Genomic DNA, 21067 nt, shown 5'->3' with positions numbered 1-21067 from the left:
GCATGGTGACTCAGATACCACCATCACCATCCCTGGATATGTCCTGTCCCACCCAGCAGAGGTAGCTGCTCAGTGGTATACAGTCTGGAGTGAGTTGCCCTGGGAGACCTTAACCATGATTCCAGACCCCGTAAATACTCATGACTTCAGGTTCAGCATGGGCAAAGAAATCTCCCTCGCTGATTCCCACATACCATCCTCTCTCAATTGATCCTCCTCCAAGCTGAAGGTAGCAATGGCACAAACTGTATTTGACTGCAGAAATTCAATGTTCATGACCAAGAGTGGCTTAGCTGCAGCACTAGTGATCAAGCCGGTCAGGTCCGAAAGGACATAGGTGCTAGACTAGGTGTGCAGACTAGATGAGGTTACCAACAAGAGGGAAAAACATACTTGATTTCATCCTTATCAATCGGCCAGCTGCAAATACATGTGCCCATGACAGTACTGGTAAGAGTGACCACAACACAGTCCTTGAGGAGATGCAGTGCAGCCTTCACGCTGAGAATACCCTCTGTGTGTGTAGCATTATCACCATGTTAAACAGGACAGGCTTTGAAAAATCTAGCAACTCAAGACTGGGTATCCATGATATGCTACATGCCGTCAACAGCAACAGAATTGTACTCCAGCAGAATCTGCAAACTCATGGCCCCCGTGTTCCCCCTCTCAACCATTACCATCAAACCAAGGGATCAAATCTGGTTCAATGGAAAGTGCAGAAGGGAATGCCAGGAGCAGCACTAAACATACCCAGAAATGAGGTATCAACTTTATGAAGCTATCAAACAGGACTACTTGCATGCCAAACAACATAAACAGCAAGTGATAGACAGAGCTAAGTGATCCCACAACCAACGGATCATATCTCAACTCTGCATCCTGCAACATCTAGTCATAAATTATGGTGAATAATTTAACTCACTAAAGGAAGAGGCTCCACAAACATCTGCATCCTCAATGATGGAAAAGCATTTGCAGCAATCTTCAGCCAGGAGTGCTGAATGGATGATCCATCTTGGCCTCCTCAAGGTGGACCCAGCATCAGAGATGCCAGTCTCTGACCAGAAACTCAACTAGACTCACTGGCTAAAAGAGCAGATCAGAAGCTAGGAATTCCGCTGCAAGTAACTCACCTGCTAGGTACAAGCTACAAGTCAGAAGTGGTGATGGAAAACTCCCACTTGCCTGAATGAATGCAGCTCTAACAATCATCCAGGACAAAGCAATCCACTTGATTGGCACTACATCCACAAGAGTCCACTTCTTCCACCACCAATGTTCAGGAGCAGCAGTATGTACTATCTACAAGATGCACTGCAGATATTCACCAAAGATTTTCAAGTCAGAATTTTCCAATTCCACAACCACTTCCATTTAGAAGGTCAAGAGCAGCAGATACAAGGGAACACCACCACCTTCAAGTTCCCCTCCAAGCCACTCACCATCCTGACTTGGAAATGTATCACTGTTCCTTAACTGTTCCTGGGTCAAAATCCTGGAACTTCCTTCCTAAGGGCATTTCAAGAGTTCAAGAAGGTAGCTCACCACCACTTTTTAAGAAGAACTAGGGATAGGCAATAAATGCTATGCAGCCAGTGACACCCATTTCCCGCAAGAGAATAAAGAAGTCAACTGTATAAATGATGCTTGCAATGAGTGTCAGGGTCACTGTTTCAAAACATGCAACAGCTCTCCAGCAAACCCATGTCAACATTTCTATCACAGGCCAACTGCAGTGCTCCAGTGAGGCTCAGCACAAGTTAAGGGAATAGCATGTCACTTCCTACTTGGAGACCTTGCAACCTCTGCAAGACTCAAAATCGAGTTCATACACATAGACATAGACATAGATATAGGAGAGAAATGAATGTAATGCATGGAATAAAAGGCAGTTCAGTGGTTCCTGTTCACAGGGCTGCTGAGATGATTGTTATGATTCTTGTGCTGATTAGAACGTCGCCTTTTGAACATCATTCTCCAAAAGCTTTGAGTGGCTTGCGAGAGGCACAGGGTGGTTAGTTCATTTATAAAAGGTCTCCAACTCATCAATTAAAAGTCACTACTTAACGTAACTGCAGATGGAAAGATAAACTCGTTCTCTTTTGGCTTTAAGTGGCTTTTACTGTAACCGTTTGCCTGAAAAACAGTCGCAACATTCAACATTCGGGGAAACTGATTGAATCTCATTTTGGGAGATGGCTCAATACTGGTCAAGGTGGCAAAAATGTTCTTTATCTGAATAATTTTCCTGATTATAAGCTTGGAAATGCTTTGTTTCTTCGACAAGATTAATCATCAACATCATCAGAGTAAACCTTCACAACTTTTCAACATCACACAAGTGTTTTTCTGAGGCACCTAAATCAACTATAAATGTAAAATTGCATACAACATTTTTGGATATGATTTTCTAGTTCATTTTAAATGTATCCATCAAAAAAAAATAAAGAATTTGATTCATAACATGTGTCTTGGGGATAGTATTTCACCAGCAAATATATGCCTCGCCATCACTGACTTCTTTCTTTTTCAATCTTTTCTTTTATTCACACAATTACTATATCAGGCAGGTTTTTTTCTTGCTTTGAGTTCATTTTCATCAAAACTTTCTTGGGTTTTGTTCAAGAAGTTAGCGATGAACATGTAATGCTCTGCCTATGCAAAGTACTGTCTGTGCTACCTCGCCGGTCTCACTGGCTTTGTGGAATGATCTAATTAAAGATTCCAAAAGTTCTTACCAACACAAATGCAAATTCCTTCATTTCCCCTGAGAAATGCTGGCTTCTCATATCACCTTTCTCACTGTCATCAGTATGAAGATGAGTAAGAGCATGAAGAAATAAACCGTGACTCTCTGTTATGTGCTTTCCCGCTAGAGTCAGAGAGATCATATTTTGGTGTGGTGGATTCAGGGCTTGAAAATACTTTGCACACTGCCCATCATTTTGTGGAGGCAGAGAAGGATGTGTACATTTATTGCATGTTCTGAATCATCTAAATAGCAATTAACTGCAGCTCTACCAGAAAATTTAGCAAATTCCTGCACATAAAGCATTGAGTACTCCATAGGTTCAGCACCCTCTGAATGAAGAGAACTCTCCCCATCCTAGTCTAAGATTGGTGACCATGTATCCTGAGACCAAGACCACTTACTCTGCAGCCCCTAGTTGGGGAAACGTTATCCCTACATCCAGATTGTCTAGTTCTCTCATAATTTTATGTGTTTCAATTAATCCCCTCTCATTTTTCTAAAATCCAAAGACAAGTTGAAGGCTTCCCAAACCAACTGCTTCCAAATGTTTTATTTTGTTGCCAAGAAATAGGTAAAAACTAGCAATGACTTCTGCCAAGCCAAGAACGTTTCTGTCAAATTCTACATTGTCTCTTCTAAATGCTAGCTCATGTTCTTCTCAAGTGTACATAGCTGTAAATAATGTGTTCATGCACAGGCCTGCAGTATGCTTGCTCATTTTTCATCTGCTCTTCCAGCTGTTAATCCATGGTTAACCCACATCTGCTCATCAAATCTGCAAGTAAAGCTTTTCAGGAGATTTCATGATTTCAATTTCAACAGGATTTCTCCAGTCATTAACACCATCACTAGCTAGTGGTGCCCATAAAGTTAAGAAGAGTTTGCAGACAAACAATAAACACTAGTTGTTGGAGCATATACTGACAGTCCTGATTTGTATTTTCACCATGAATGTTTGTTGACTGATATAGAACAACATCTAATCTGGTTTTTGAATGACTGCTTCGATTTGTTAAATGGATCATTCCAGTGTTAATGGCCTGAGGGACCCACTGTATCCTAAATGAGACTTTACCCTTTGCCAAGAGATATTGTGTATCTATTTTCTTCAGCTGGGTTTTCAGGCTCTGTAATATTCTCGGATGCAATAGTCACATTCATACCTGAATCATTGATCCGAGTGGAAGAGGTTGACGTTTGTGGTTGTGTTGGGCCTGGCTGACTGTCTTGATGAATGTGATGGCGAAATAACTATCAATGTTTGGACATTGTTTCTTCCATCCTTCAAGCTGCTGCTTCTGTTATCTCTCCTGACATCACTTTCAAATGTTCCCTTCATTTTTAACAGCTGTCTCTAATAATGAGAGAAAGAAGCTCCAGACAAATTTTCTGAAATTAATCCTTTATATTTATAGGTAAAGTACATGTAAAAAAGACAATACACACATTTCAATAATATATTCTATATTTGCCTGGTTTGAGGGAGAAAGGAAGTGTTTTTCATGATTTATTAGATTTTAGAAAGTAAATTTATTTTTCAGAAGGAAGACAATTTAAAATCCAAAAATATATTTTTGTGTTTATTTTTGTCTTGAAATGCTTTTATAAGGGGCTTTTATTTATCGACTGAAATGACTAAATGAATTATGTGACTGTCGGAGGTTGAGGGAAGTGTTTTTGACCTGTTCTAGTCCTGCAACCCATCAGTAAGAGACAGATGGGCTTAGAGGCTGCCTGAGTACTATGCTGTACTGCACTGCATTGCTGGAAAGGGGGCTGAGAATAAATCAAAACTTTTACCTTTTGGACATGTTTAAGATCAAAGGGGCACTATGCTGTATAAAAATATAATAATCATGTATAATTATATATAATAACATAATAGGGCAAAACGGTGACTCAATGGTTAGCATTGTTGCCTTCCAGCACCAGGGACCTGGATTCGATTCAACTCTTGGGAGATTGTCTTTGGGGAGTTTGCATTTTCTCCCTGTGTCTGTGTGGACTCCCTCCCATTGTCCAAAGATGTGCAGGTTAGGTGGATTGGCACTGCTAAGTTGCCCATAGTGTCCGTGGATATGCAGGCTAGCTGGGTTAGCCAGGGGAAATGCAGGGTTACATAGAAAGGTAAGGGGTGAGTTTAGGTGAGATGGTAAATGTGGACTTGATGATCCAAATTTACTGCTTCCACACTGTAGGGATTCTATGTTTTAAGTGTATAGTAGTTCGGTAGTAATACAAGTACGGTTTTGTCATATGAGAATAGAAATGTTCATTTATTGAGAATTGTTTTTCTCTATCTCCTTCATTTTTCAACCCAATATGCAAAATTTGAAATTTAGTTTTTTTTTACACATTTAACGGTCCCTTGTATAAGGCCTTTAGTTGTAACTGACTAAATCCAGCACTGCCTTTATCACTCTCTCCTGCCTCTCGTTTCTAGTTTTAAATGTTCTCTCTTGCCCCTTATCCCCTTTTTCTCACTGAAAGTATAAGATCAATTCTAGACTCTGTCTGACGCAAGGCTGCTCCAGCTCGGCCAATCACAGCCTCCCTCTCTCCCACACTAACTGTTCCTCCAGAGACAGATCGTGTGATTGGTGGTGCAGCCAGGGGCAGGTGAGTGGGAGCTGGTCATTGGAAGATTTAGCCAAGTTGTTGCCATAGCCACCAGACAGGAGAGCTTTTACCGAAGTCAGTGTGTAAGAGTGTGCTAGGGTTTATTCCTGGAGAAGGGGTTGGGCTGAGGCAGACCTGTAGGCTGTGGGAGAGGGAGCAGACAGGCATGCCTGAGTGTCAGTTCATCTATGACTGTTTGGCAATGTAGGGTGCATAGATGTTGTGTATAGTGAACTTTTTCTGTCACTGACCAAGTTTATTGAAGCTTATAACCATTCATATTCAACATATTGAGATGTAAGTGCACATAGAAACATGTAGAATATGGAAAGGTATGGAATATTGTGTGCAGTTCTGGTCACCACATTATCAGAAGAATGTGGATGCTTTGGAGAGAATGCAGAGAAGGTTTACTGGGATGGTGCCTGGTCTGGGGGGGTGGCGGGATGGTGTTTCAGTTATGAGGAGAATAAACTTGGATTGTTTTCACTGGAAAGTTGGAGGATAAGGGGCAATTTCTGTAAGGTTCTGAATTGCAATCAGTTATATTCAGATTTTTAGGTAGTTTGAATCACCTCTGGATCCCTGGTTCTCAACACTGGACATTAGGGCATGTGAAATGAAGAAGGTAGTAGACAGGTGTTTCAGGGTAAAAGAATTTCTGCACTTATTTACAATACAAAAGGTGAGTCTAATATAAGAAATTTGGGTAAATGTAATAAAGCAGGGAAATTGACACAATCAGCAATGTTGTGAATGTGGTACTGGAAAAGCAGGGGCTTATACATTAAATGTTGACTCTGCTGCTCCTCGGATGCTGCCTGACCTGCTGTGCTTTTCCAGCACCACACTCTTGACTCTGACTCCAGCATCTGTAGTCCTCACTTTCTCCACAATCAACATTATAGAGAACAGTAATACACTATTAACTAGATTAAAGACTACTAGAACCGAAAAACAACAGTTTAAATTATGGAAACTTTAATCAGACTTCCTACCCTTGGGGTCCAAGAGCTAAATTCTAGAAGCTATTTTCCAAGAACCTTCCAAACAGCTATTTCCAAGAGCAATTCTGAGAACAATCCAAGCATGTTCTGAGAGTTTCCAAACAAGAGCTACCAGATATAGACCTGTTCTGAACCAGGGAACCAATGGCAACCGACCACAACTAGCAGATCCAAGAACCGACAAACACCGAAAGCTAACCAACCCAAATGACACCACAAAGGTCTGTCACCACACACCTTCTCCCCCCTGCTCGCTGGGTTGAAATTTTGGTGTCTGGAGAGTTTCAGCTCATCGCTGAGGAACACACAGTTTTGAAACATGCCTGGCTGTTCTGGTTTGCTGTACCTGGAGCCTGGATGAAGACGGTGGACTGCACAGGTTTTCAGTTTGAGTTGAGTCTGCTGAAGTGGTAATGTGCATAGTGGATGTATTGGGTAAGTACTTGATTTTTTAAAATTTTTCTGCCGGTATTGTGAGCCTGGTTTTTACCAGGATGTGTCTGATGCCCTGTGGTGTCGTTTGAATTGGTTGGTTTTCGGAGTTTGTGGGTTTGTGTGTCTGTTGGTTGTGGTTGGTTGCCATTGGTTCCCTGTTTTGGAATAGGCCTGTGTCTAGTAACTCTTGTTTGGACACACACAGAATGTTCCTGTATGGTCTTGGATTGTTCTCAGAATTGCTGTTGGAAATAGCTGGAACATTTTTGAAACATTGCCCTTTCAGATGAGATTAGGGCCTATAATTGTACTGATTGTGGGCCCCTTTATCTTCATGCCAAATCTGTCTTGTCCATTGTGTTTCTTCTGAAGTCAATTGGTTGCCAATTGTTAAGAGCGTGTGTGAATGGATTTCGATTGAAGTTGAATGAGCAGTTTATCTGTAGGCCCCAAGCTGTCTATCACCATCACCTCCCACTTTCATCTACCTATTGCGTTCCTAGCTAACTTCCTCCTCAGCCCTATGCCTGTCCCATTTATCTCTCAGCTCCCTTGCACCCCCACCCACATTCCTGATGCAGAGTTTATGCTCAAAATGTCGACTCTCCTGCTCCTTGTATGCTGCCTCTCACCTGCTGTGCTTTTCCAGCACCACACTTTTGGCCCGGACTATCTGTGCTGGGTTACCTGAGGTGTAAAAGCTGTCTCGCGCTAGAGTCTTGTTGGTTTCAGTTGATTGTTCTTTTCGAATGGAGGTGTAAATTGGAATTCCAAACTGAACAGTAGTCCCAGACAAAAATCTCCATTCTGCTGGCTCTGGTGTGTATTTACCGTAGCTTTTTCAGTCCATAATTTTGCCCAGCATTTTATATATTGGAAAAGTTCAGGGTCTGTTCAGTAAGTTAGATGATGGAAATTTTTGCTCATTCCTACATCTCATAGAGGATTACAAAATTGAGAGGCCTCGATAAAGTGGATAGTCAGAGGCATTTTCCCAGGTCAGATACAAGAGGGCATAGGTTCAAGGTGAGAAGGGGAGAAATGTGGGGAAAATATTTCACCAGAGGTTGGAAAGTACCTGGACTGCAAAAGTGGACGTGATGGAACCAGACATAATAGCAACATTTAAAGTTTATCTTGACAGACACGTGAATAGGAGGCGAAAAGATGGGCCTGCATGGGCAATAAGTAGCAGGCCTAAATAAGGACTGGGAATTGGTGCAGGCTCGGTGGGCCGAAGGGCCTGGTTCTATGCTGTGTTTCATTGTATTATGTATTGTATTGTATTATGTATGAATTAAGAGCAGGAGTAAGTCACTTGGCCCTTTGAGCCTGCTTCACCATTCCATACTACCATGGTTGATCTGGTTGTCCCCTCAACTTCCCATTCTGACCTATTTCACTGGGGAAGTAGGTGGCAATCAGAATAGCTGAAGCCTTAAATAACTTTCATGTGTATGGGTGAATGATCTGCAACTTGTTTGCCTGGATGGCAGTCAGATTTCTATGTTGCATTCCTATGATTTTCTGAAAGCCACTTACAAATGATATTATTCCTAGTTACCAGAAATAAGAATTCCTAGAAATTCAGTATTGATAATGCACCATTCTTAATAGGGTTTGCATTTAACTATTTCAATGAATGCTTAAAAGGTACTGAGTTTGGAGTTCATTTTCATAATATAGCAAAAAAGTCCAATTTATAGATATCAGGTTAAAATATCTAATAATATACGAACTCTCAGGTATGTAGTCTTTACTATTTGTGCTGTCTAGCTGAAGAAGAAACTGCTCCCCCCCCAAAAACACCCATAAATATAAAAGTTACACAATGGCGTCATTTGAAAAAGTAGTTAGTGAGAATGAGGAGCGAGGCCCTGAAAATGGAAATCAAAAGGTATCCCTTGAGAAGTGGAGCCCTTAAGAAAGATAAATTATTTTGACCATTGGTGTCACTAACTTGGACATTTTCCCATCCCATTTCTTGTGTAAGATCCTGTACAGCACTTGGAAAGACAACAATACCACTGAAGCAGGTTAACAAAGAATTGTCAAATGCATCTATAGAGAGAGATGACTGAGATTGGCAGGACTCACATTTCACTTCCCAGACCCAAGGTCAGCCGGAGTGACGTGGAATTGATGTCACCAGCTCGGAAAAGATGGGCAGGGCAAAGAAGTTGTAGCAAAGTATTCAAGGAGAAGCTTTAAGATCTGGGAACCACAGATATTGAAATAAAAGAGTTCATAATGGAACAAGTCAGTAGCAAAGTCTTGCTACCTATTGCCCTGCATGGAACTGGAGTGGGGACAATGTCTCTGTAAATGGTCTAATTTTTATTTGTAAGAATACTTGCCTGGACTGAAGTTTTCAGAGCTCTCTGGCTAACCTACCTATAATCCCCAGACTAGTTGCAGCCACTAATGTTGTGATTGAACCAATTGGCTTGTTTTGCAGTCTTTTCCTATATTTTTGCTATTTCTCCAAGCCCAAATCTTACTGGGGATTTCTTGTTTACTTATTAGATTACTTACTTACAGTGCGGAAACAGGCCCTTCGGCCCAACAAGTCCACACCGACCTGCCGAACGCAACGCACCCAGATCCATTCCCCTACACTTATCCCTTCACCTAACACTATGGGCAATTTAGCATGGCCAATTCACCCATGCAGACACGGGGAGAATGTGCAAACTCCACACAGTCAGAGGCGGGAATTGAACCCGGTCTCTGGCGCTGTGAGATTATATTCCTGGGTATATTTCAGTGTGCAGACTGTATTATTACATTTGTAATTTTCTGGTTGATTAATGTCTAAAACCCAGTTTTATGCTGCTATGACCCAGCCACATGCTAGGCCGTGGACCTTGGCATGTCTATTGTTTTGCCCTCAAACAGCAATGGGGTGCCATCTACCTTCACTGTCTGGGTAGTAAGATCCTTTGGTTTTCATGTTATTAAAATCAAAAGCTATGAGATCATGATAAGGTGATGGCAAAAATTTACCTGAGGGTAAATGCAGTACATTTAGGCCCGATTGCAACTAACTACTTATTTCTCTAATCCTCAGATCATGCAGTTGCTCATAAAAGGCAACAGACAACGAACACAAGAACCAACAGCTGCCAATAAAACTTCATCCCGCTCCCATGCAGTGCTGCAGGTTATTGTTAAACAAAAGAGTCGGCTAAAAAACATTACAGAAGAGATCCGAGTTGGCCGTCTCTTTATGATTGACCTTGCTGGCTCTGAGAGAGCATCTCAGGTAATCAGGAATCATATCCATGCTGACACATTACTTGGCTACATCAATTTAGTAACCACACTTTATTCATGAAGAACTAAATGTAAAACCGTCAATCATAATTTAAGAAAGAATGTTCAATTCCAGATGCACAGCATCTGTCTGTTTAGTTGTGCTTCTATAAAAGCAGGGTTTGATAATGGGGGGAATAGGGTCGGTGAAAAAGGTAGAAGAGGTTTCATCTTGTAGGCCCTGTCCCCAACATTTGTTGCAGTCAACTTGGGAGATGGGATTGCATCACTCCAACTGCTGATCTGCATTTTTCATGGCCAGCTTGTGTTGTTAATGTTGGATGTTAAGATACAGGAAAGCCACTGGCAGTTTTAGCCTCAGAATATCTGTGGCCATGGGCAGAAAGGGATGTAGAGAGGGGATCCAGCAACGTACAAAAAAGATGAATTTATTATGTAAATCGATTTATTCATAAGGTAATGCCAAATTTATTGCTCTTTGTGATGAATCCTGGCAATCACAATTTATTTCCCTATTATGGCCCAGCGGTTAGCACAGCTGCCAGATGATGCCAGCAACCCAGGTTCAGTTCCAACCTTGGGTGACCGTCTGTCTGTGTGGCGTTTCCACATTCTTCCCGTGTCTGTGCGGTTTACTCTGGGCACTCTGGTTTCCTCCCACAGTCCAAAGATTGGCCATGTTAAATCACCCATGGTATAGGCTAGGTGGATTAGCCAAAGGCAATACAGGGTTACAGGAATGGGGTATGGGGTTCTGGGTGGGATGCTCTTTGGAGGATTGGTATTGACTCGATGGGCCCAATGGCCTGCTTCCACACTGTAGAGATTCTATGATTCTATGATACTTTGGTGATTGGAATTCTTGAATTACATAGAAATAGTTTCTGAGGAGAGAGAAGCTGAAATAATACCAACAGAGAGAAAGAAAGTAAATGATAACAAATATCACACTGTATGGGAAATTGCAACATGGAAAACAAGTAGAATAAGTTTTCTTAAGTAGAACTTCATAGCAGAAGTTATGAGACTTGAAGCCAATTAACAATAATATTTAAAAATTGTAATTCCTGACTGGCTGCCTCTTTTGTGGCTATGTTTGTGCCTTGTGACCTTGGAGAAGGAGCATGTGGTATTCAAGAGAGGTGGGCAATGACTGCAGGGGCCAAAGTGCATTATTTTTTGATCCAACTTCATTTAAAATTTTGTACTCTCTCTTTTCCCATCCTCTATTTTTGTTGATGTTGCACTTCTCCTGGTTGCCAGTGATTGTCAATTGTTAACAGCTTAGTAGTTTAATTGGATGATTTAGTGGTGGGTTTTAAAAAAAAAATCATGTAAGAGATTGTGAGATTAGAAGTCCGTTGGTGGCAAAGCTGAAAAGAATCATAAGGGGTTGAATAAGGAATCATTAGGCTCAATGCTGGCAAAACTGGTAGAGGATGGACAAAGTTTGTCACAGGAATTAGTGCCATGAACAGGGCACCAGGTTGTAGGCGATCCGACAGTAATGGATGATAGTCTTTCCTATTCATCTGATGGTTTTGATACAGAAAAGACAGAAACAGCCAAGGAACAGTATGGGATAAACAACAAGACAGAAAGGGCAAACATACAGGTAGCTCAGTTTTTTTTTCTCTGTTAACAGACTCAGAACACAGGCAAGAGAATGAAGGAAGGAGCCCACATTAATCGGTCCCTGTTGGCCCTGGGCAACTGTATCAATGCACTGAGTGAAAAAGGAGCAAACCGATCCCAATATGTCAACTACAGAGACAGCAAATTGACCCGGCTTCTGAAGGTATTGTTTGCTTCTATTTTAATGCAGATTTGTCTGCATGGAGGCAGGAGAAACTTCTAGTGCCATAGACTTCACAGTGAATAGGTCAATGAGGGATGCTATTTATTCAGCCCAGTTGGAATGCAGATTGAACTCCATGCTGTTGACATCAAATTGATCCACAACAACTCAGCAAAAGTGAGGACTGCAGATGCTGGAAATCAGAGTCTAGATTAGAGTGGTGCTGGAAAAGCACAGCAGGTCAGGCAGCATCCAAGGAGCAGGAAAATCGACATTTTGGGCAAAAGCCATTCACCAGGAATGTACAGGGCTTTCCCCCAACAACTCTCCAGCCCTGTATCATGTTAACGTTTACCTGTACCATCCTGTAGTTACTCATTTAACAGCAGAACATGAAGGAATGATGCCCGAAACATCGATTTACCCACTCCTCGGATGCTGCCTGACCTTTTTCAGCATCACTCTAATCTAGACCCTGATCCACAACAACTGTTCAGCTGACTATCTAGCTCCCCAGCCCCAGCCCCAACAAGTTGAGTGGTTGTGGCAATATGCATGTGTGCTTGCATGCTTCAGTATGGAGCTATGGCTAGTGAAGGTAGACTGCAGGAACAGTAGTGTGCCATTCAGTCCGTTGAGCATAATTCAACAATGGGTAATCATCTTCTCGATGCCTTTTTCTTGCACTGTCTCCCTCTCCTGCCATCAGACATATTGATTTCTGTCTTGAACGTGCTCAGTGACTGAGCTTCCACAGCCCACTGGGATAGAGAATTCCAAAGACTCCCCACTCTGGGGGAAGAAATTCTTTCTCATCTCAGCCCTAAATACCTGCCCCTAATTCTGAGATCATGATCCCTAGTTCCCAACTTGCCATCCTGTGGAAACATCCTTTCCGCATCCACTGTCATTCCTGTCAGAATTTTTTTAATGTTTCAGTCAGATCACATCTCATTGCTTGAAACTCGGCAGAATGCAGGCCAAAATTTCTCAGTCCTTCCTCACAAAACAGTTCTCCCATTCCAGGGATTAATCTGGTGAACTTCAGTGCACTACTTTCTGTGGCAACTTCATTCTTTAGTTAGGTAAGGAGATGCAACCCTACACAATATGCCAAGCGCGGTCTCACAAAACTCATGTCAGTTAAAACAAAGAACTGCAGATGCTGAAATAGAAACACATTGTCTGTGAAATTTATGCAGGTTGACAGCATCTGTGAAGAGAAAGCAGACCTTCCTTCAGAAATAATGGTAGAGAGGGAAAGGTGGTATTTATGCTGAACACAAGGATGGGGGAAAGAAGTAAGCAATAGATGGAAATGGAACCCAGAGGGAGAGAAAGTCGAAGTTAGGTAGACAAAAGAATGGATATGGTAAGCCAGGAAAAAAAGAAAATTTGCTAAAGGGGCTCCTTTCATGGTGAAAATGGTTTGGCTGTGCTGAAAGTCCATGTGATGACATGACCTGGGATGTGGGGTTGGGATAGGGACATGAAAGAAGTTGTTCAGCCCCTAAAATCATAGAACTCAATATTGAGTCCTGAAGTCTGCAGAGTTCCCTGAGATGCTGTTCTTCCAGCTTGCATTGAACCTTGCTGGAGTACTGCAATAAGCCTGAGACAAAGATGTCAGTTAGGGAAAAAGGTGGTGTGCTGAAGTGGCAGGTAACTTGAAATTCAGGATCATTTTTGCAGATAGAACTTAGGTGTTCTGCAAAGCAGTCACCCAGTCTGGATTTTGTCTCCCAGTGTAGAGACTACGTTGTGAGCAGTATCAATTGAGTGAAGTGCAGATAAAGTGCTGCTTCACCTGGAAGTGTATCTGGGGCTGACAAGGGAAGGGAGTATATGTCTTGTAGTGGCATCCCACTGTAGATGGTCCTAATGGTGGCTTATGATCCATTGGTAGTGGATCGGGTGCAGTGTTAAGTGAGGAGTGGTGAACCTAATTGCTGTTGTGGGAGGTGTGAGGGCAGAATGCAGGGGATGTGTCAGACACCACTGAGGCCCTATCAACCAGGATTCCTTGGTTGGGGAAGAAGGTAGACAATTGTTTTGAGGTCTTCCTGTGGGAAGTAGTATCATCAGAACAAGTGTAATGGAGACAGAGAAACTGGAGGAGTGGGATGGAGTCCTTACAGGAAGCAGGGTTTGAGGATGTTCAGTTCAAGTAACTGTAGGAGTTGGTGGGTTTGGAGTGGAAATTCGTGGCCAGCCTGTCCCCAGACATAGAAACAGAGGAAGGGAAGAGAGGAGTCCGAGAAAGACTAGTGAAGGTGCGAGTATGGTGAAAATTGGAAGCAAAATTCATAATTCTTTCCAATTTTGGTTGAGAGAGGCATGCTGCAAGTGATATTCTCAAAAAAAACTAACAAGTTTGTCAGACATGATTTCTTTTCCATCGATCCATGTTGGCTCTGTTCAATTCTGCCACTCCTTTCTCAGAATCCATTTATCACATATAATGTCCAATATCTAATTTTTCTCCCACCACACAACAGACCAGGAATCTCTTCTGCTCTTACTACCTGTTAAACATTGGAAGAATTTACAAGTTGATCCTCAACCTGTTCAGCATCATTATAGACACCAAGTCATGGAGTGCGACTTAAAGCTTTTCAGAATCACAGAAATGTTATTCTGCAGAAGAAGGCCATTTGGCCAATCGAGTCTGCTCTGGCTCTTCAAAAGTACATCATTGCCTACACTTCCCCCATGAAGCTGCACATTATTTTGATCCAAATAATTTTATTGTGAATGCCTCTGATGAACCTGCCTCTGTCATGTCTCCAGACAGTGCATTTCATACCCTCACTACTCACTGAATGATAAAGACCTCACCCTGCATTTGCTTCTTTTGCAAATCACTTTAAATCTGTAACCTCAGATTCTTGTTCATTTTACAAATTGGAACAGTTTTTCTATATCTACTCCATCCAGCTTGCTCGTGATTTTTAAAACCTCTATCAGATCTCTTAACTTACGTCTCTCCAATTTCTTTAACTGCAATTAAGACCATACACAGTACAAACAGGAGGAGGCTGTTTGGCCCTTCAAGCCCAGGCTGCCATTTGATAACATCATGGCTGATCTGACATTTCTTATTTCCACTTTCCTGTGTTTTCTTCTAATGATATCCCTACTGATTGAGAATGTATCTATCTCAGTCTTAAATATACACAAGGACTCTGCCCCCACAGCTGTCTGTGGCAAGAAGTTCCAAAGACTCTCAAACCTCTGAAAGAAAAAAAAATTGGCACTCCCTTATTCTCGTCCTGGGTTCTCCCATGAATGGAAACATCCTGTCAGCAATCCCCCTATGAATTCCCCCTAAGAAATCTTCATATTCCCCCAATTCTTGTAGATGGTGGACAGGCTTTTGGGAGTCAGGAAGTGAGTTTCTCGGTGCTGAATTCCCAGCCTCTGACCTGCTGTTGTAGCCACTGCGTTTATATGGTGAGTGCAGTTAAGTTTATGATCAATGATAACTCTGGGGATGTTGATAGTGGGGGATTCAGTGATGGTAACATCATTGAATGTCGATGGGCACTGCTTAGATTTTCTCTTGTTGGTGATGGTTATGTTGATAGTTATTTCAGGGGGTAGGTTTATAAGAGTAGGGAACTCTTACTACAACTGTAAAATATGCTGGTGAGACCATATCTGGAATACTGTGAGTAGTTTCATCCCCTTATTCAGAAGATATTTAATTGGAGGCAGTTCACAGAAGGTTCACCTAAGATGATCCCTGATATGGAGAGATTGTCTTTTGTGCAAAGGTTAAACAGGTTGGAGCCCTACTCGCTGGAGTTTGGAGGAATGAGAGGAGAATGGGGCAGCACTGCTGCCTCACATTGCCAGGCACTCGGGTTCAATTCCACCCTCAGGCAATTGTGTAAACTCCACACAGACATTCTCCCCCTGTCTGTGTGGATTTCCTCCCACAGTCCAAAGATGTGCAAGTTAGGTGGATTGGCCATGCTAAATTGCCACAGTGTCCATGGATGTGCAGATTAGGTGGATTGGCCATGCGTTGTGTGAGGTTACTGGGATAGAGTAGCGGTCTGAGTTTGGGTGAGATACTCTTCAGAGGGTCGGTGTGGACTCAATTAGCTAAATGGCCTGCTTCCATACTGTAGGGATTTTATCCTATTCTATTTCTATTCTATCTAATTGAAATATATAGGATTCTGAACGGGCTTGATAGAATAAATGTTGAGAGAATGTTTCCCACATAGGATAGTCTTGGACCTAGGACGTAGCCTCAGAATAAGGGGGACGACAATCTGAGACTGAGATATAGAGGAATTTCTTCTCTCTGAGGTTTGTGTGTCTTTGGAACTCCTTGCCACAGAGAGCTGTGGTGGCAGAGTCCTTGTGTTTATTTAAGGCTGAGATACAGGGAAACCTGTCTATCTGGATACAGAATTGGCTTGCCCATAGAAGACAGAGTGTAGTGGTAGATAAAAAGTAGAGTTGAGAGTGTGATGCTAGAAAAGCACAGCAGATCAGGCAGCATCCGAGGAGCAGGAAAACTGACGTTTAGGCAAAAGCCCCTCATCAAGAATTATTCAACCTGGGGCTCGATGACCAGTGGTGTTCCGCAGTGATCAGTTCTGAGACCTCTGCTCTTTGTGATTTTTATATATGACTTGAATGAGGAGGTGGAGGGGTGGGTTAGTAAGATTGCATTGACACAAAAGGTGGAGTTGTGGATAGTGTGGAGGGCTGTTGTAGGATGCAACAGGATATTGGCAGGTTGCAGAACTGCTAATAAGTGGCAGATGAGTTCAACATGGAACATTTACTTTGGAAGATCGAATTTGAATGCAGATTACAGGGTTAAAGGCAATTCTTGACAGTGTGGAGGAACAGAGGGATGTTGGGGTCCACGTTCATAGATCCCTCAAGTTACCACCCAAGTTGGTAGGGTTATTAAGAAGGCAGAGGGTGTGTTGGCTTTCATAGCAGGGAGATTGAGTTTAAGAGCCGCGAGGTTATGCTGCAGCTCTATAGAGTCCTGGTTAGACCACACTTGGAATTTTTGTTCAGTTCTGGTCGCCTCATTATAGGAAAGATGTGGAAGCTCTCAAGAGGGTGCAGAGGAGATTTACCAGGATGCTGCCTGGACTGTAGAGCATGTCTTATGAAGAAAGATTGAGGGAGCTAGGGCTTTTCTGAAGGAGCAAAGAAGGATGAGAAGTGACTTCATAGAGGTATATAAGACGTTGAGAGGCAGAGAGTGGATAGACTATGGCAGAAATGTCTATCACGAGGGGCATAATTTTAAGGTAATTGGAGAAAGGTTTAGGGGGCGATGTCAGAGGTAGGTTCTTTATTCAGAGAGTGGTGGGTGCAGGAAATGCACTGCCAGCCTTGGTAGTAGAGTCAGATTCATTAGGGACACTTAAGCGACTCTTGGAAAAGTACGTGGAAGTTAGTACAATGAAGTGTATGTAGGTTAGCCTGATCTTGGAGTAAGATAAAAGGCCGACACTATATCGAGGGCCTAAGGGCTGTACTGTTCTATGTTCTATGTATAGGTAGACTCTTGATCAGTAGGGCAATCCAGGGTTATGGGAAAAATCACAGCAAAGTGGATGTGAGGAATGTAATATCAGACATGGTGCAGCAGACTCAGGAAGCCAAACAGCCTACTCCTGTTCCTAATTGTTATGCACTTATCTGCTATGCTGCTAATCATTGACTGGTGAATCTCATCATCCAAAATTTAGCAAGACTTGGGTCTCAACTCTGGATTTCTAAGTGAACATTAAGTTTTGTTCAATTGTTGCAGGACTCATTGGGTGGAAACAGCAGAACAGTAATGATTGCTCACATCAGTCCTGCCAGTGCTTCATTTGAGGAATCCAGGAATACACTGATGTATGCTGACCGTGCAAAGAATATTAAAACAAGGGTATGGATGGCATCCTATTGCTGCTGACATTTTGATTTCAATGTGATTTATATTCTGTTGCACCATTCTTTTTCCTTCCATTATGTGAAGGGAGGTGAGAGCAGAAGATTCCTAAATAGGAGTTCAGGTTGAAAGGGGATTGACAACTCTCAAGTATAAGGACGTAAGATGTTTGTATATTTGCTTGTGTTTCTCAGTTTTGTCAGAGTACAAGCACCATTGGATCTTGATAGAAAAAATGCAGTATGTTTGTATTGAGTGAATTCACCACCTTCCATTCCTCCCAGCCTCACCACCAATGAATGTTCAAGTGAATGCTTGAATCTGTTTAATTCCATAGCACTTCACTACAAAACACATCCATTGAGCATACTGAAAGCTTCAACAAATGTCATTAAGTGTACAACTGCTAGTCCAAACTCAGTATAAAATGGATTTTATAAAACCCACTTCAAAAACCCAGAACCTCTGATAAGAAGAATGCTGCAACTGTGTAGACAGAAACTTCCCGTGGGACTATGTAGACATCTCAATTCAACTGAACTCCCTGGGAATTGTCGTGGAAGTTGGGACATTCAGTGGGCAAGTGCCTACTGTTTGAGACCCTCCAACTGTTCAACTCTGAGATTATTGTTAGTTAAACAATCTCAAGTCTCTGAAATTGCACATTCAATCGTGAAATTTTTGTATTTGACAGTGGCATTTGAGCTGGGAAGCATTGCCCATCCCCGATTACCCTTGAGAAAGGTGGTATTGAGCTGTTTTCTTAAACTACTGCTGTTCATTTAGTGTACATGCATCCACAATGTTGTGAGAGAAGGAATTCCAGGAATTTGACAGTGAAAGAACAGTGACATATTTCCAAGTCAAGACAGTGTATGGTTTGGAAGGGAATTTGCAAGTGGTGGTGTTCCGTGCATCTGTTGCCTTCTAGATAATGCAGGTTGCAGGTTTGGAAGGTAATGTCAAGGGGGCCTTGGTGAGCTACTATTATGAATCTTACAGATGGCACATACTGCTATCAGCGTGCATCAGCGTGATCTTATTATCCAAAGAAATTTGGTAAATTGAACACAGAATTGTCTGAGTAGCAGGATGCAGAGGGTGATGGTTGAGGGATGGTTTTTGTGACTGGAAGTGGGGTCAAGTAGAGTTCTACAGGTATTAGTGTCAGGGCCCTTGCTGTTTGTGGTGTATTAACTATTTAGACTTGAATGGGAAGGGTTGATCAATAAGTTCTGTTGGGAGTGCTGGCTGGTTTATTGTAAAACAACTTCCTGGTTCTGATGCTGGGCTTATGTAGTGAGATGTGGTGTGGTGAAAAACACAGAAGGCATATGCTTAGAGGCAAATGCTATGCATCAAGTGAAATAAGCCTTGTCTGACAACTACTTACACCCCAGTTAACCCTTATAGCCCCAACTTGGTAATTACAGAGAGCTATTAATTAATGGGTGACAGGGGAAACGAAAGAGAGTAAATGCAAATCTCAGGGTCCTACCCTGTTAGCCTCAGAGCTCACCCTTCTGCCCCTATCTTACTGAGCTGGGACAGAGGGTCTTTCTGATCTTATGCTCAGCCCTGAAGTGGCGTCTGTTGGCTTGGATAGTAGTGGATATCGCAGATGCTGCCCCCAGTCGGTCTCTCTGCTCTCCAGCCACTTCTCGTCAGTACATGGAAGATAAAACATTATAGGCCCTTCAGCCCTCAATGTTGCACGACCTGTGGAACCAATCTGAAGCAAATCTAACCTACACTATTCCATTTTCATCCATATACCTAGCTAATGATCATCTGAATGCCCTTAAAGATGGCGAGTCTACTATTATTGCAGGCAATGCATTCCACGCCTCTCCTACTCTCTGAGTAAATGAACTACCTTTGACATCTAGATCTATCGCCCCTAAATTTAGAGCTATGTCACCTTGTGCTAGCTATCACCATCCGAGGAAAAAGGTTCTCACTGTCCACCCGATCTAACCCTCTGATTATCTTATGTCTCAATTAAGTCACCTCTCAACCTTCTTCTCTCTCACGAAAACAGCCTCAAATCCCTCAGCTTTTCCTCAATAGACCTTCCCTTCATACCATGCAACATCCTTATAAATCTCCTCTGAACCCCTTCTAAAGTTTCCACATCCTGCCTATAACTTGGTGACCAGAACTGTACGCAATACTCCAAATATGGCCACACCAGAGTTTTGTACAGCTGCAACGTGATCTCACGGTTCTGAAACTCAATCCCTCTACCAACAAAAGTTAACACACTGCATGCCTTCTTAACAATCCTATCAACCTGGGTGGCAATTTTCAAGGATCTATGTACAGAGAACCTCAATTATCCAAATGAGATGGGCGGGCACTATTTCATTCAGATAATTGATTATTCAGTTAATCAATTCAATGCCTTTTCTCTGAGGTCGGAGTTTTCTATAAAATCAACTCCCTGTTCAGGAGATAAGAAAGCATCACAGCACGTGTGCGGCCCCATCCCTCACCCACTCCCAAACTCTGTCCAGCACCTCCCCCGTTTGCCCCCTAACACCATTCAACACTGCCCCCTGCCCGCCCTCAAACCCCATCCAACACCACACTTCTGCCCACCCCCAATCCCCATTCCAAACCACCCCCTGCCCAGCCCTCCAACACTGTCCAACACTGCCCCCTGTCCGCCCCCAAACCCCATCCAACAACGCCCCCTGCCCGTCCCCCAAACAGCGTCCAGCACCGCCCCCTGCCCACCCCCAAAGCTCCATCTGACACTGTCCTCTGCCTGCCCCCAAACTCCGTCTAACACCGCTGCCAGCCCACCCCCACCTCCTCTCCGGTGCAGCCGGACTGGACACCAACAACAAGACTGCTACTGCCTTTTGGCGGGGTTGGGGGGGGGGGGGGGCGTTGAGTCTCCAAAAAGCAGACACACACGGACACACACAGACACACACAACTTTTTACTGCTACTTTTTGACAGGTTCCACAATGTTGAAGAGATTATCTGGGGAAGGGATGTTTAGGGTACACCCCTCTGTAGATCTCCAGGTTAAAAATCTCACAATACCACGTTATAGTCCAACAGGTTTAATTAGAAGCACACTAGCTTTCAGAGCGGTGCTCCTTCATCTGGTGGAGGTGGTCTCTAAATCATGACTACTATCGATCTCCAGGGAAAGTGTGGGAAGAGAGAGAGAGAGAGAGAGAGAGAAAGAGGATGGGAGGTCAGTCATTTAGAAACTGCCTGCGCGCCCATCAGTCCAGGACTG

At 42.8% G+C, this 21067-nt stretch overlaps 1 protein-coding gene across 2 annotated transcripts in view; it reads left to right on the top strand.

Moving 5' to 3' along the window:
* LOC140464442 (kinesin-like protein KIF19) overlaps positions 1-21067 on the top strand; it is a 302590-nt gene that overhangs the window by 105831 nt on the left and 175692 nt on the right. For both annotated transcript variants that reach the window (XM_072559496.1, XM_072559497.1), the window contains 3 exons: positions 9887-10081; positions 11738-11890; positions 17685-17807. In XM_072559496.1, coding sequence (XP_072415597.1) covers positions 9887-10081; positions 11738-11890; positions 17685-17807 — 471 coding nt within the window. The remainder of the gene's footprint in view (positions 1-9886; positions 10082-11737; positions 11891-17684; positions 17808-21067) is intronic.

Source organism: Chiloscyllium punctatum, chromosome 40 (genome assembly GCF_047496795.1).
Source record: "Chiloscyllium punctatum isolate Juve2018m chromosome 40, sChiPun1.3, whole genome shotgun sequence".
Classification (NCBI taxonomy): domain Eukaryota; kingdom Metazoa; phylum Chordata; class Chondrichthyes; order Orectolobiformes; family Hemiscylliidae; genus Chiloscyllium; species Chiloscyllium punctatum.
This window is presented reverse-complemented; position numbering and strand designations above follow the sequence as displayed.